This window comes from Hypanus sabinus, chromosome 7 (assembly GCF_030144855.1).
Source record: "Hypanus sabinus isolate sHypSab1 chromosome 7, sHypSab1.hap1, whole genome shotgun sequence".
Classification (NCBI taxonomy): domain Eukaryota; kingdom Metazoa; phylum Chordata; class Chondrichthyes; order Myliobatiformes; family Dasyatidae; genus Hypanus; species Hypanus sabinus.
The window spans coordinates 123824496-123841497 of record NC_082712.1 but is presented as its reverse complement, the minus strand read 5'-3'; the positions used below and the strand labels follow the sequence as shown (position 1 = coordinate 123841497).

Sequence of the window (17002 nt, the reverse complement as noted above, 5' to 3'; positions counted from 1 at the left end):
ATGCGGAATGCTCTGCCCCGGAAGGCAGTGGAGGCCAGGTCTCTGGATGCATTCAAGAGAGAGTTAGATAGAGCTCTTATAGATAGCGGGGTCAAGGGATATGGGGAGAGGGCAGGAACGGGGTACTGATTGTGTATGATCAGCCAGTATCACTGATTGGTGGTGCTGGCTAGAAGGGCCAAATGGCCTACTCCTGCACCTATTGTCTATCGTGTCAGTAACTGGAAAGGACCTTCTGATTCCTTGTACAACCAATAGTAATGAGGTTATTTAGGCTTTTATCTAAGCCAGGGTTCCTAACCTTTTTTATGTCATGGATCCCTACCATTAACTGAGGGGTGCATGGACTTCAGGTTGGGTAACCCTGATCAAAGCTTAGGGCAATATCCATTTATCAATTAAATTCTGTCTGTTTCTATTAGTGGGCGGTTTACAAATGAAGTAAGATTAATCTGGCTTTGCAGTTCCAAAGTACAACTTGCTATGTATCAGGCATGTTTTGAATGGCTTTTTTCAGTCACCAAGATGAACCTCAATTGTCCAACACAACAGTACAATTATGAAATTCTGTCTTTGTTTCCAAACAGGGATGTTCTGAAGGTGTCAAAGAACATGCAAAAGGAGAGAGAAAGTCTATTGAGACAGCTGGAGCTGCTCAGGTAATTACTGAGGTGTACTGGAAAACTCCACTTTGTAAAGGACTCAGGGTGGAGGAGCTGCTCAGGTAATTACTGAGGTGCACTGGAAAACTCCACTTTGTAAAGGACTCGGGGTGGAGGAGCTGCTCAGGTAATTACTGAGGTGTACTGGAAAACTCCACTTTGTAAAGGACTCGGGGTGGAGGAGCAATGCTTTATATTTAGTCTCGGTAGGAACAGTGATTTCTCCTTCTGGTGAACATATTCCACCACCATCCTCTTTCCTCTATTCCCCACTCTGACCTTTCACTTCTCACCGACTTATTCCTGTCCCCTGGGTCCCATCCTCCTTCCCTTTCTCCATCAGTTCACTCTCCTCTCCTATCAAATTCCTTCTCCTCCAGCCTTTGACCTTTCCCACCCCACCTGGCTTCACCTATCACCTTCCAGCTAGCCTCCTTCTCTCCAACTTTTTATTCTGGCGTCTTCCCCCTTCCTTCTCAGTCCTGAAGAAGGGTCTTGGCCTGAAATGTCGACTCTTTATTCATTTCCATAGATGTTGCCTGACCTGCTGAGTTCCTCCAGCATTTTGTATGTATTGCTTAGGACGGAATCCTGGTTGCTGGAGTTATGATATATCATTCAATCTGATTTAGGTGTGAAAATAAAATGACAGGGAAAATGTAGTCTCTTATGTGAATAAAGGAAAATTAAAAGAGGAGTGGGAATAGACAATTTTTACCCTCAACTTGAACAACACGCAACAAAATGCTGAAAGCACTCAGCAAGACAGGCAACATCTATGGAGGGGAACTCTCGGCCCAAAATTTCAATGCTTTATTCCCATCCATGGATGCTGCCTGGCTTGCTGAGTTCCTCCAGTATTTTGTGTGTTTTTCTCATGATTTTGAGCATTTGCATAAACCTTGTGTATACCCTCAACTTACCTGCTCTTGCCAGCTTTTTCTACATATCATGTATTACAAGCACATTCAATGCTTTCCTCGTAGTACAGTGGAGTTGAGAAGGTAAGTCCAACAGGTTCTCTATGTGCTAGCACACTACTTATTTCTGAAAGTGTCTTTATTCATAAAAGTTGAAGATACATAATGTAGAGACTTTCTCTTTTCAACAAAAGGAAGTGTCTTGTAGAGATAGTGAGTGGCAATTTCTGCTGTAAGTAATCCAAGTTTTAGAGACACATGGAAGGACAGAAGTAACAATTGGGTTGGATTAATAACACTAAGCCATTATGTTTGCTTGTGTGTTTAAACAAGTACCTAAATCACAGGAACAAATTACTTATAATATTAAAGATAGTGCTGTGTAACAATTCTGAGCTTGAAAGGTGATTTTGCTCCCTAAGTCACCTCTCCTCGGAAGTAACTGTTGATGATTAGTATTTAAGCCCTGTGAGATGGAGTTGGTGGGACAGGGTGATGTACAGTTCAGTAGGGTGACTGCTAATTAAACATCAATCTCTATCTCTCAATCAGGGAGCTGAACAAGAAACTCCGAGATGAGAAGGATGCTCATGAAGCCAAGAAGCTGGTTAGTCTCAAAAAGCAACTTGTAATGCCCCAGCGTAGCAGTTGCTGCTGCACTTGCTGTTGCTGTGGCTGCCACCAGCACATGGACATACATACTGTTCCCTGGGGCCACAGTGAGCCATGACTGTCAAACTTTATGCCTTTTCCAGTGTGTCATTTTTACTGGGAGGAAGGAGAGTGCCGCATTAATGCCAATTAGGTAGCATGCTGCTGGCTATTTTCAGACTGGCACACAAAATAAGTTTAAATCTGCCTAAAAGCAAAGGAGCATTTGCTCTGTGGAAAGATGAGTTAGGTCAGCCTTAAGGCAGCTTCATTTCCACAAATGTATGCAAAATGTTCACACATTTTGATGGAAATTTGTGTCTCCTTAGAAATCTTCTCAAAAGAAAAAGAGAAGAACAAAATGTCTCAACAGACCTTTTTCTTTCATTACAAGGAATTGAATTTGCGTCAAGAAGCCCTGTTTGTTCAATTGACTAATTTGATTCAGTGCTGCGTCTTTGAAATTTGCTTTGGCATTTGTGTGTTGTTTTAAAAGGGGAATCTTATTCTCTTTATTGCACCTGATACATGGAAGGTTGTAATGTCCAGTCAGTTACCAGAGACTTTACTCAGGATTTCATGATATTTCAGTGTATGGTTTAAAAATTATGGGTCAGTGAAGGGAAAAAAAATGCAACTTAATTGAACTACGTTGACACACAGAAAGGGAGTTTTAATCTGTAGATAAATGTCTTTTTTAACCAAGAATTTAAGAAGAAATAAGCTGCTGCAGTGAGGAAAGGTGTTATATTATTACAAGCCATCCTTCAGGAATGAACAGGTTCTTTTTTTATGAATGGTTTTATTTATGTGTCAGAAAACACACAAAAATCATTCAATATGATAACTGTGCTTCCATTGTATATTGAGAGTACAACGAGTCCATGAAACTAAATGAGAACATTTACTAAAAATGGAAGTGCCGTCGGTAGAAATTATGCATGTCAAACGTTTGAATTTAATTATTACGGGAGCTCTTTGTGTGTACAGGTGTTCATAAGTCGGCCATTTGTAACATGGGGTTGGCTTGTATTTAGAAAGGAATCTCTGTTGTTCATTCTTGTACCATTATTTGAACAGTATGACATCATTTTACACAATGCTTGTTTTTATTGTCACCAGTCAAAGCCTGAATAGCTCACCGACTAACTCTGAGAAGGGTTTCCTTCCCAGCCTTCAAAGTTATTTTATTGTTTTCTCACTGTAGCATGAAGTCTGGGAATGTGTAAGTTTGCATATCACATCTGCAATGACCACCTTTGCATGCTGGCCTGAGTAATGCTGTAAGCACAAGGTGAAATCGGTGTACATTTCAAGTGATTATATTTACCAGATAAAATGACTATATACATACAATATTTTTATGTCTTTTGTAAAGGGTCCACAAGCTTACTTGGGTTGTATTTTGAGCAAGGTCTACTGCAGAAAAAGTCAATTATTTCAAGTTGGTTAAATATGTATTAAAGCAGCTGAGTGAATTCTAGATCAGGTATGACTCAACTGAATGGCGGAATAAACTCAAAGTTCAAAGTAAATTTATTATCAAAGTACGAATATGTCCACATATACAACCCTGAGATTCATTTTCTTGTAGGCATTCATAGTAGAACAAAGAAATTCAATAGAATCAATGAAAAACTACACACAAACTCAAAAGGTTAAATGGTGTATCCCTCTCCATAAGAGCCAATTACCCACACAATCCCCCTGATGGCCTTATGGGAAGTTGAGATTATAGTGGAAATACTCTGATGCATGGATTATTAAAAAAAAATGTCTGTGTGACTTCGCTTAACTCCCGGCAATTGTATGTCTTCAACCAAGTACCATTGCACCTTTAATTGCCACAATGAGATGGCAATTGGCTGAAGTCACAATGATGGACATGCACCTTGAATTTCTTATACATCTAAATTACTAAACCAGATAGTCGTTGCTGTGGATGACAAACAATTCAATCATCAGGTTCCATGTTGCAACTGTCCGTACCAGGCTTCTGCCTCCAGTGGAAGTTTAATGCAGTTTTCCTAATTGAAAAAGTGGGCCCTCCCCACTGCTGTCAGAGTGGGAGGAAGCTGGGACCACCAGGAATTAGACGTTCAGTAGAGCTGAAGCATCAATATGTCAAGACCTTGGGAGAATGCTGAATAGAAAGGGGGATTGGTGTCACATAGAGTAAACCAAAGACTTTGATGTAGGCATGGGTCTCAACTTTACAGTATATGAATCCAGTGCTTCACTAAAACCTTGTAATCCTGGAGGTAGTCGTTTACAATTCCCAGAAAAATGGCTCAAAGGGACTGTTTCACAGGCAGCAATGTCATCCTTTGTGTAACCTATCACTCTGCAAACAGAATAGTTCCATTTCCAGCAAAGTGCAAAAGGACTGGAAAATGGTCATTGCACAAGACAGGCCAATCAGCCCTGCCTCACAATTCAATATGATCATAGTCAATTTCAATCAGGCCTCATTTCTTCTTCTGTGCCAGTACTGTTTAGCTCTCAACTCCACAGTGTTTTTAAAAAACGTATCTATTCTAATAATGATCTAGCCTTCATACCCCTCTCAGACGAAGTATTCCAGAGATCTCTTATTCCCGATGAGAAGACATTTCTGCACACACATCAGTTTTAAATGACTCTCCTCTCATTGTAACTATACACCTTTGTTTGTATAGTAATTTAGATGTACAAGGAATTCAAGGCGCATGTCCATCACTAGTGAAAACATTTACTCTATCATACCCCCTTAGGATCTCATATCTTGCAATTTCAATTTTCTAAACTCCAAAGGATACAGGTCCGACTTGTTCAGCCTCTCAAGATTTAACAAGGTGAGCCTCCATTGTTTCTACAGTGCCGCTACGCCTAAGATAAATGTGTGAAGTACTCCAGATGTGGCATCATCCACACCCTGTACAAACAAAGCTTCCCTTTTTTAACCTCCACCCTTCTTTATATAAAGGTCAATATTCTGCCTGCTAACTTGTGATTCTTTCACATGGACACATCCTTCTGTACTCTCTTATTTGCAATCTCTCTCCATTCAGATAATAATCTGCCTTTTGATCTCCCTTTCTGAATTGCTTGACCTTGCAATATTCTCATATTATTCAATATGAGATATTCCCAATTTATGCTACACCACTTAATCTATTTTTGCTTTGTTGCACAATTTCCTTGTCACATTTGCCCTTCTACCTATTTTTCTGTTGCTTTGTTTATTTTCATGTTTGCAATTTACTCCCAGAAAAGCTAGTTTTCAATCAGATAGTACTGGAAATAACATAGGATTAGGCAATCAGATTTCGAGGCAATGGGAGATCGAACTAATCTTCAGACCAGTCATATTCTAATAGGAGGCGAGCCCAAGATCAAGTGATTAGGCCCATTTTTTCCCCACCCTGTTGAAAGATCTTTTAATATGAGTTAGTAATTATGAGTTGCCATTTTTCTTGAGCACCAACAGGCCCTGCTTTTCTAAACATTTTGAAATGTAAGTTATTTTATCATTTCATTTTGTGGTGGTGGAGAGATTATGTCACTGCAGAAGAAACATTTCACTCCTCTCCCAGTTCTCACAGTACCCTCACCAAAGATTCTGGGTTGTGTGCATTGTGCACATCTCATCTGTGAAGACCACTTAATCTTTGCATGCTTGCTATAGTCTTTGGATATGACTGTACGTATGATCTATATATACACATATTTGATACATATAATATACCATCTATCTAACTATTTGTATTATGTATATGTGCATATGCAGTGGATTCCAGTTAATTGGGACACATTGGGACCAGTACTTTTTGCCTAATTGAGCAGCTGCCCAAATTAGCCAAAGTTTCATGGAAATAGTTTAAAAAGTATAAAAAAAATACAAACTACCATGTAACTGTGTTAAAATGCGGTTAAATGAAATAGCGAATAAATTAGAACACTACCAATATTACTGCAGGACTTCATTTGTTTCTAATCATTATTGACAGAGGAATTAATCTAGTGTACACTGCTGTGTTCTTTTAATTGAGTAAATTAACAAAATTAGCACAGACACTTAGTGCAAATAATGCACTGCTCTTATACAATGCTATCAATAATTGCATCTTCCAAATCTTCATTTTTATTGTAACATTCAAGATGATTGCTGATACCTTCAAATTCTTCATTCTAATTTGTTGAAGTAGTGAAATCATTCCATTTTCACTGTTTCTGGCATCTCCAAGCCCTAATGCTTGAAACTGCGGTGAGCAAAACGGTTTTGAATTGTCTTACTGCTTACTACTTGCTAACTATTGCGATGAAGATCACTACTTTTTGAACACAAGCATGCATCTGATGCCTTTTAAAAAATATTTGCTCGGAGTACGGTGTAGTGTCTAATGCCACACAAATGCCCGTGACTAATGCTAGGTTTGAAACTGTTCAGCAACAGACTCCTGGCCCAATTAAGCAGCATAATGTCCCAAATAAGTTAAGGGAATCCTGACCATTTTTAATTAGTTTTTGTTCTTTATGAGTTGTCCTAAATAAACAGCTGCCCCAATTACATGATGGCCCATTTAACCACATGCACTGTATATGTATATGTCTGTTCTGATTCTGATATGGGTCTCTTTTGTGGACTGAGAGGGGTAAGGGGGTCAGGGAGAGGGAAATCATGGTTAGGAAAAGGGAAAGGGGAGGGTGCAGGAAGCACCAGAGAGACATTCTGTAATGATCAATAAACCAATTGTTTAGAACCTTGCCTGGTGTCTCAGAGCTGGGTGTTTCTGCATCCATGCCACTTCCCGATGCTCCACCCTCACCATTCCAACATCCTTTACTCCCTAAGGCTTTTGCACTGTACTGTATATATACACAGTGCATATATAAAAGACCTGATTAAGTCAAAGCAAAAATAAGTTTGGCAATACAAAACTGATTGAAAAAGTTCATAGTTTGCAATCAGCTTTTACCCAAAGCCCATTCGGTGTGACGTATTAAAAGCCACAGTTAGTGTCTGGCTGCATAGTATTTCAATTAGATCCAAAGTCATAGATTTAGTGACTTGTATGAAATTTACAAGTAGTGAAGGAGTAGATGGGACAAGTCTTTAGCAACATGGGCACAATTTTGAGATTATTGATAAAATGCTGAGAGGGAGTAGAGGGTATTTTTCTCTCTCCAGAGGATGGTGGCAGGCTGGAATATTTTATAAAGACAATAGAAGAGAAAACATTCCTAACATTTAACAAGTGCCGAGATGTGCATCTGTTAAGCAACGTCTACAAACCTGTGGGCCAAGTTGTGGCAAAATGCCTCCTGTGTTTTAAATTTCTGGCTTGGCAAATTTTATTTGCATTCCTTGTGTCATACCCAATGCTCTTGAGTTGATGAGGAGAGGAGCTGATATGGCATCAGAGTGTTGAGATGGAATCTTAACTGGTGACTAATTTTGCCAGTAGGTTGGTGGTAGTACTCAACAGGCCTTGAGGTTATCAAATTCATTTCTTGTACTTCTGAATTTTGGCACAATATTTGTTTATAAGATTTTGGTATAACACAATGTTTTTCGTTCTGCAAAGAATTTAGGGGGCTGGTGTTTTTGAGCATATTACTGCATTAATTGATGCTAGGATGCATGGTAAATAGCACACCAAACTGCAGTTAGGGTTTGCCTTTCTTGATTTACCTGTGTTTCATTTGCTAAAGGTTTTGGAAGAAACCAGTATAACTAGACTTTCCCAGCTCACGTAATGTTCTCCAAAGCAGTTGAAGTTCAAATATGTTGTACACATTCAACATTCCTGTACTTTTTTGGATAGTTTTAGATGCATTTGAGAACTTAAAAAAAAACTACCAGCTAACAATTAAAACTGATTAAAATACATTTACTGTTACCCTCACCACCAATGTTTGGAGGAAGGATTAAATCCTCACAGCTTGAAAGTGTAGGTACAGTCAGTGGCCACTTTACTGGGCATCCCTTCTGCCTAATAAAGTGGCAACTGACTGTATGTTTGTAGTCTTTTGCTGCTGTGATCCATCCACTTCAAGGTTTGACATTTTGTGCATTCAGAGATGCCCTTTCTGCACACGTGTTGTAATGCGTGGTTATTAGAGTTCCTGATGCCTTCCTGTCAGCTTAAACCAGTCAAGCCATTCTCCTCTACCTCTCTCATTAACAAGGCATTTTTGCCCACAGAACTGCCACTCACTGGATGTTTTTTTATTTTTCGCACCATTCTCTGTAAACTCAGGAGAGTGTTGTGCATGAGCATCCCAGGAGATCAGAAGTTTCTGAGATAGTCAAACCACCCTGTCTGGCATCAATAATCATTCCACAGTCAAAGTCACTTAGATCACATTTTTTCCCCATTCTGATGCTTGATCTGAACAACAACTGCATCTCTTGACCATGCCTGCATGCTTTTATGCATTGCTTTGCTCCCACACGATTGGCTAATCAGATAGTTGCATTAATGAGCAGATGAGCATGTGTACTTACTAAAATGGCTACTGAGTATAAATTCAGTTCTGAAACGAGTCCCCTATTTTTCAGAGGTTTTGGGAAAACATTTCCGAGAAGTAAAATATTAGCAGGGTTTTATAGCTTTTAATCTGTCGTATGTTTATGTAAAATTTTATTTGTTAACTTCTTTGGATTCTTCTAGGATAGGTTCTTAGGCCACAGTTACTGTCTGAATCATCAACTTAAGATTGGCAGAAAACATTATTTCAGTTGGCAATTCACGTTGTAGAAGGGGAATTGTAGATCTAAACACACCACTCCTTTAACTTTAAGTGTCAGGCTGATTGATAATTCCTTGTCAACGTAGTTCCTTGTGCTTAAGCATTTAAATTATGTGTTTGAGTTGCGCCCAGCATAGCCAGCAATACCCAGATTACTGTTTGGATGAGAAATGTTTTTTCTTCCAATGTATGTCCTTTTAAAATTTAAACATTAAAATTGCTATAGCTTGCAGCACAAAATATTTCCTTCCAAAGTCTAGCCTGTATTGTTGGATGTTGTCATTTGGACCCATATAATCTCATGTGCATTTGTTCTTTATCATTAGTTCCAGCATGAGTAACTTAAACTACTTTTTCAGCTTCAACTCTATCTATCATGGAACTGCCTGCAGCGGTTACACAACAATTCTGATAGACCATAAACCTCCCTTTGTAGGTTTTGAATGTATTTGCTGATTCAGCCTCACCAAGCATCCAGGTTAGGGAATTCCCAAAGGTCCTCTGAACGGGGGAGAAATCCTCCTCAGTGTATTTCAAAGTGAAAGATCTCTTATTCTGGAACTGTGTCCTTCCTTCTGCATTTCCAGATGAGGTGAAACTACTTTCAGCGTCCAGCCCGCTGAACTTCCTCAGAATATTTCTATGAAACCAGCCAGTCAGCCCAAGATGTCCATGAGGACAGGTGGGCACCCATCCTTACTAAACCTTCCTTCCAAAATCCAGTGGGTGACACAGAGGTGCAATCTGTTCTTCATTCCAGCCTCTTCACACAGAATCAATTTAATAAACCCTTTTTGAATTCAGTTCAAGCAAATCCCTCCTTATATAGAGAAAGCAAGATTGCACACCACATTGCAGATCTGGTCTCATCAACCAACATTGTGTGACCAAGGTTCCCATTTAAACACCCACCCCATTTTCAGTTAAGACTAAAATTTACCTTTTGAACTATTTGCTAACTCTCTGCTTCATGTGTAAGGAGACCAGCTCCCTTGGGAAAACAATGTGTTCTAGTCTTCCTTCACTAAAGCAATGTTCTTCTGCCTTTTCCTTCTTCTTACCAAAGAGCATTTCTTCACCATACTTTGCATACTTTGCTGAACTTTCGCCAACTCAGCTAACTTGTCCATGCCCTTTCTCAGCCTTTTCACATGCTCACAACTTGCTCATACTTAACTGAGTCATTGAGACACACAGCATGCTACTGGCCCCTTTAGCTCACTGCTAACGTGCTGATCATCCTGCCATTTACACCAATCTTACATTCATCCCATTTGTTTTTATTCTCCCCACATTGTTAACAGATCTCCCCCCCCCCCCACCCTTCCTGGATTCTACCACTTGCCTACACAGTAGTGGCAGCTTACGCTGTCCAATTAACCCACCAACCTGCACACCTTTTGGACTTTGGAATACCTAGAGGCAACTCACACAGTCTCAGGAAAAAGGTGCAAACTCCACAGAGATGGCACCCAAGGACAGGATTGAATCTGGATCTCTGGCACTGAGAGAGAGAGGTTCCACCAGTGGCACCATTACAATTTCCATATTACCACCAACTCATGTGGCCCCAATAAACGTAGTCCCTTCATTTAAGTTATTCATGTCAATTGTGAGCAGCTGATTTCCCAGCACTAGTTCCTTGCCAAACTGAAAGTAATCCATTAGACCAAACTCTCTGTTTTCTTTCTTTTGGCTGGTCACAGTCCATGCTAATATTTTGCCCTAGTATCACAAACTATTAACTGCAGGCACTCAAAAATATTGTGGTGCGTGGCCAAGTGGTTAAGGCGTTGGACTAGTGATCTGAAGGTCGTGAGTTCGAGCCCCAGCCAAGCATGATAGCATGTTGTGACCTTGAGCAAGGCACTTAGCTACACACTGCTCCCGTCCACCCAGCTGTAAATGGGTACCGGCAAAATGCTGGGAGTTAACCTCGTGATAGACTGGCTTCCTCTCTGGGGGTGGGGGAGGGAGTATCTCGTACTCTCAGTCACTTCACGCCACGGAAACTGGCATAAGCCTGATGAGCCTATAAGGCCTGGGATAGACTTTAACTTTAACTCTAAAATATTGTGGCCTTATATATAATTTGTGGTAAAGTAATCAGCTCTGCAGCTTCAGATGTTTAAAATATGTATTAATTATATAGTACACAACATAAAAGGTTATTAATTTCTAAACGTTCAAATTAAGTGGATTATTTTTCACTTGATTTAAATGCCTAGTCATTTCAAAGGTCTGCATGGCATGTATAAACAATTTAATGAAGGGTTTGTAAAACTACATGTGCAAAATTGTGTGAGGTTCACTCCTAGTAATCTGAGCTTTTAATAATAAATATTTTTGATATGAACAAACATTGCAATATTTGTTTTGATTTGCCCCATATGTAGCACATTCTCCACATGGTACTTTTAAGTCTGTTTTGTTTTCAAAAAGATTTTAAAAAGCATAAGGAGAAAAAATATGAAATATGAGAGCATTTCACTCATAATATCAAAGAAGGTACCAAGAGTTTTGTTCAGATACATAAAGAGTAAAGTAGAGGTGAGAGTAGATATAGGACTGCTGGAAAGTGATGCTGGAATGGTAGTAGTGGGAGCCAATGCAGTAGGACTTGAGCAGATTGGGAGAATGGACTTGGGAATTCTTGTGCAGAATTCCCTAAAGGTTTTTTTGCAGGCTGAGTTGGTGGTGAGGAAGGCAAATGCAATGTTAGCATTCATTTTGTGAGGACTAGGATATAAGAACAAGGATGTAACGCTGAGGTCAGACTGCGCCTGGAGTATTGTGGGCAGTTTCAGGACTCGTGTCAGAAGAGATGTGCTGCCATTGGCGAGGGTCCAGAGGAGTTTCTCAAGAATGATTCCATGAATGAAAGGGTTAATGTACGAGGAGCGTCAGATGGCTCTGGGCCTGTACTTGCTGGAGATTAGAAGAATGAGGGGGGAATTTCACTGAAACCTAATGAATATTGAAAAGCCTGGACACAGTGGATGTGGAGGGGATGTTTCCTATAGTGAGTGAGCCTAGGACCAGAAGGCACATCTCCAGAATAGATTGAAGTTCAAAAGTAAATTTACTATCAAAGTACATACGTCACCATATACAGCCCTGAGATCCATTTTCTTGCAGGCATACTTAATAGATTCATAGAATAATAACCATAAAAGAATCAATGGAAGAGCCCATCAACTTGGGCATACAACAGTGTGCAGAAGGCAGCAAACTGCGCAAACACAAAGGAAATAAATAATAATAATAATCATACATAAAATAACTTTTGAGAGCATGAGATGAAGAGTCCTTGAAAGTGAGTCTGCCCACTGTTTGTGGGCATATTTCAATGATGGGACAAGTGAAGTTATCCTCTTTGGTTCAAGAGCCTGACGGTTGATGGGTAGTAACTGTTCTTGAATCTGCTAGTGTGAGTCCTGAGGCTCTTGTACCACCTTCCCAATGGCAGCAGCAAGAAGAGAGCAGGTCCTGGGTGGACCCTGATGATGGATGCTGCTTTCCTGCAACAGGATTCATGTGGATGTGCTCACTGAAGTGCTGGGCCCAGGACAGACACTCTGAAATGATAACACTGAAGAATTTAAAGTTGCTGACCCTCTCCACCTCTGACCCTCTAATGAGAACTGGCTCATGGATCTCTGGTTTCCTCCACCAAAAGTAAATAATCAGCTCCTTGGTCTTGCTGACATTGAGAGAGTTGTTGTTATAGTGCCACTCAGCCATATTTTCATTTTTTCTTCTATATGCTCATCTGTCATCACTTCTGATTCAGCCTACGACGATGGTGTCGTCAGCAAACTTAACTATGGCATTGGAGTTGTGCTTAGTCTCACAGTCGTAAGTGTAAAGCGAGTAGAACAGGGGGCTAAGCTCACAGCCTTGTGGTGCTCTTGCACCGGTGGAGATTGTGGAGGAGATGTTGTTGCCAATCCAAACTGACTGGGGTCTGTAAGTGAGGAAATCCAGGATCCAATTGCACAAGGAGGTAATGAGGTCAAGGTCTAGGAGCTTATTGATTAGTTTTGAGGGGATGACAGTATTGAATGCTGAGATGTAGTTGATAAAGAGCAGCCTGACGTATGCATCTTTGCTGTCCAGGTGTTCCAGGACAGGGTTTAGTGAGGGCCGATGAGATGGCATCTGCTGTGGACCTGTTTCTCCTGTAGGGAAATTGGAGCAGATCTAAATTCATATAGAACAGAGATGAGAAGGAACTTCTTTAGCCAGAGAGTGGTGAATATGAAATTCATTGCCATGGGTGTCTGGGGGAGGCCAAGTCATTGAGTATATTTAATGAGGAGGTTGATAGGTTCTTGGTTAGTTAAGGCATTAAAGTTTATGGGCAGAAAGAAGAAGAATGGGGTTGAGAGAGATAATAAGTCAGCCATGATGGAATGTCAGATCAGACTCGCTGGGCTGAGTGGCCTGATTCTGATCCTATATCTTATGGTCTAATAGCTGTGTATTTATATATAGCATTAATGTAGTCAAATGCCCCAAGGGCTCCAGCAAGGGCTTGCAAGCACAGTTTAATCCAGGCCACATATGGTAAGGTTCAAATGCTTTAGAAAATCATTTGCTGATTTTGGTCAAGGGGTCTATGACATAATGTCTGATTTTAGTTGTTATAGATATGAATCTACTTAAAAGTTGAACTTTTTTTCTGAGTTGGTTTGTGGCTTTATTTTTCTTGCCATTTAATATAGAGCTTGGTATTTATTGTATGCAGCTCAATGGAAAATTCTGAGTTACGTTTTTTATAGAATACGTTTTCTGTAGTCTAGAAACACTTTTCACTTCAACATGGATACTTAAAGACAGTGCAGGGAATGCGACTGATGATTCAGAATATTGCCATGTATGAGTACAGAATTTCATGACCGAGTTTCAAATTATGATCTAATAAATGCTGTAAACAGAACAACAGTTTAAAACCAAACATACGATGTCTTGAGAAGTGGTAACCAGATTATGTGTTAGGAATTGTCATTGTTTCCTTAGAAACACATTAAAGTTTTATAGACTGAAAAGCAAAACTGATGCAGAATTAATGTTTCCCAACTGGGGCTCTAGTATAAATAAGAAAAAAAATTGGCACTTTCCAATGCCCTATTTATGAAGTGGACAAGTCTAATTTAAATGTTGTACTCATAACTGCTGCCTTCTACAGATTTTTATCAGCGTTTTGGAATTTAAGTCTTTGAAATGTTTATGTTGTTCTGTCTATGGTTTGTTATGGTCTGCATCCAGTGTTGCATTGTGATCCGACACACTCTAACCATTCTGATGTCATTTGGTGAATTTCATTCAAAGTCATTTTCTAAAAAAGAAAATCTTGACATTTTTCAAAGAAATTTGCTTACCTAAAGAAACTATTCCAATAAAATTGCTGTTTTAATCTGATGTTAAAGAGCCCTTGTTCTAACTTGTAGTGAACCTTTCTTCTCATGAGCTGGTCACTACATTTGTGCTGAGTGCAGCAATACTTCAGTTGTCTCAGTGGCAGGAGCTCTATAGGTGTGGGTCTGTTTTATGCAATATTCCACTATTAAAAGTGGACTATGGTAAATGCAAAATTAATCTCAGGACAAACAATTTTTATTATTATTTACTCTTCCCATTCCTCAGCTCCGCCCTGGCAGATTCTGATTTGAGGTCATCGTCATCTCCGCAAAATGCAGTGCTGTCCCATGTCACGGCACAGAGACTGTGTTAAAAATAGTCCTTGCAGTGTACCTGTCAATTGAAAATCTAGCTGCACAAATGAAGAATGAATGGTTGCCACTTGTATCAGCAAAGTGAGGAGGCTTTCTCTCCTGTGCTCCTGCCGTTGTTTGAAGAGCAGCCCAGCTTCATGATGAGTGCAACATGATGAACAGATTTTAACAGGAATTCTTTAGCTGTATTTCCAGGCGGGTTCATAAGTTCCTTTTTAAATGATGTAATTTTACCTATACGTCAACGCATTTTCTTACAATAAGCCACTGTATATCAAATGGGTGTAAAATAACTAAACCTTGCACCGAGAAAAGACTTGAGACTTTTTCTTTTATGTAAGTGTACTTTTAACTATTGAGTATTATTAATATTATCTCTCCTTCACATGAATTAACTTTTCTGACCGTTTTTGATTTTCAGAGCTCCCCCAGAAAAAAGCTTCTGTTGAAGAGAGGCTCAGTGATAGGGAATTACCTGGTGGAAGACAAACCAGTCAAACGGTTAGACACGTGCCAGTGCAATTTAAGTGCATGCAATGTATTGTGAGATCACCTTTTAGTGCAAATACTCTGCTGTTCACTTGTCATGGTACTGAGTGAGATGTTTTGTATTTATCCATGATCTTTTATTTGTGGAGGTTTGCTGTGTTAAGGCTGTCCATTTGCAGATCCACCTGATCGAGATGTGGAAATTGTAAAAGCGCTCCGGGTGTACATTCCATGTTTTACAGGAGAGGAAGCTTATTCTCTGTAATATCAGCTACTGCACCATCACAATGCATCTCCAGTGTTCTGCCTCTGGAAATCGAATAGGCGCACATAGGGTGCAAACCCAGTCAGTGAGCTCCAAAAAAAAAAACAAAATTATTAAGTGAGAATGCAAAGGGAAAGAAATCAAAGACAGCGACCTTGTTTTCTTCCCAGGTGGCTTCTTGAAGCTGGCTCTTGGTATAAGCTTGGTAGTAAATTGGGGAGTGATACAGCACCACAAGAAATTCTTCAATGCAAATGAGAGATACACACCTTCTGAGGAAATGTGATAGAAAGACAACGAGAATGTATTTTTCATCTCATTAAATATACCACTGTGTGCTCATGGGAGGGGAGGAAAATCATTTACCCCTCTGAGCCTTGTAACATTTAATTAGATCATGGCCAGTGTATATCAACTTTGGCTCTAAATCACTTGATTTTCTTCCTCAAAACTCTCAGTCTCAGTTTTGAAAAGTCCAATTGTACAATCATCAGTGCCATTTGGTGGGAGAAGATAAACAACTGCTATTCTTTGAAGGGTGTGTGAAATGTGCATCCTTTTAATACCATATTAAATTGCTTTGCACTGATTTTAATGTCCTATACATCTTTCTTGAATTCCACTCCCCCACCAGCAGAAAAAATACATGGGCAACCTTATCAGTTACACTCTCAAAATTAAACTAGGTTAATCAGGCATAATCCAGCTTTCACAAAGTCATGTCGAGTCTCTTTGGTAAACTTTATTTTTTGCTCAGGTACTCAGGTATTTCCTCCTTTGGAAAAGGGCTGAACATATTGGAAAGTTAGATACAGTAAGCTAAGAAGAGGTTAGTTATATTTGCAGATGAAATTCCTTGTCGAGATCTTGTGCTAGACTTGAGAATAGCTGTTATAATTCATACATTGTGTGTATTGTTTTGAATCAAAGCCAGATCAGGTTTCCATATCAAGTGGCCCAAAGTGAAACTAGAATGGGAATCACTTTAGCATAATCTTGCTTGTAATCATGAAAACAGAATCTCATTAATTTGGCTGATGGTGGTCAAATTTCACTGGATGATGTGAATCACAATAGTTCACTGTCTGCCATCACCATTTCCTTTGCCTTTTGGAAAGCCGACTCATGCTGCTTTGCCCATTGCTATTTCTTCCCATCTGTAGTAATGAGTTCAAGAGGTGGAGCACAATAGCCAGGTTTGGCAAGTACCTGTTACAATAACTGACAAATCCTAAAAATGTCCACAACTGCAACACATCTTTTGGCCTTGGGGCATCCACCACTAACTAAATTTTCTCAGCACACTTGACCACAGTAAGTGATGCTTCATTTAAAGAATTCACACTTGTTACTTTGTGCTCCGAGCTCTAATCTTTTAAACACTGTTTTTGGAGATGTTCCTTGTCATTCTTACCATAACAATGATCTCATTCCAGTAACACTGAGCGCCTGAATAGCTTTGCATCATTGGGATCCGTAGATTGCTGACAGAGTGCAGGTGCAGATGCTACTCCAAAAGTAAGCTCTTATAGCACTAAAGCT

General features: G+C 39.7%; 1 protein-coding gene across 2 annotated transcripts in view; it reads left to right on the top strand.

Moving 5' to 3' along the window:
- cracr2b (calcium release activated channel regulator 2B) overlaps positions 1-17002 on the top strand; it is a 167385-nt gene that overhangs the window by 111819 nt on the left and 38564 nt on the right. For both annotated transcript variants that reach the window (XM_059975514.1, XM_059975512.1), the window contains exons 9-11: positions 588-659; positions 2135-2189; positions 15128-15207. In XM_059975514.1, the coding sequence (XP_059831497.1) occupies positions 588-659; positions 2135-2189; positions 15128-15207 (207 nt within the window). The remainder of the gene's footprint in view (positions 1-587; positions 660-2134; positions 2190-15127; positions 15208-17002) is intronic.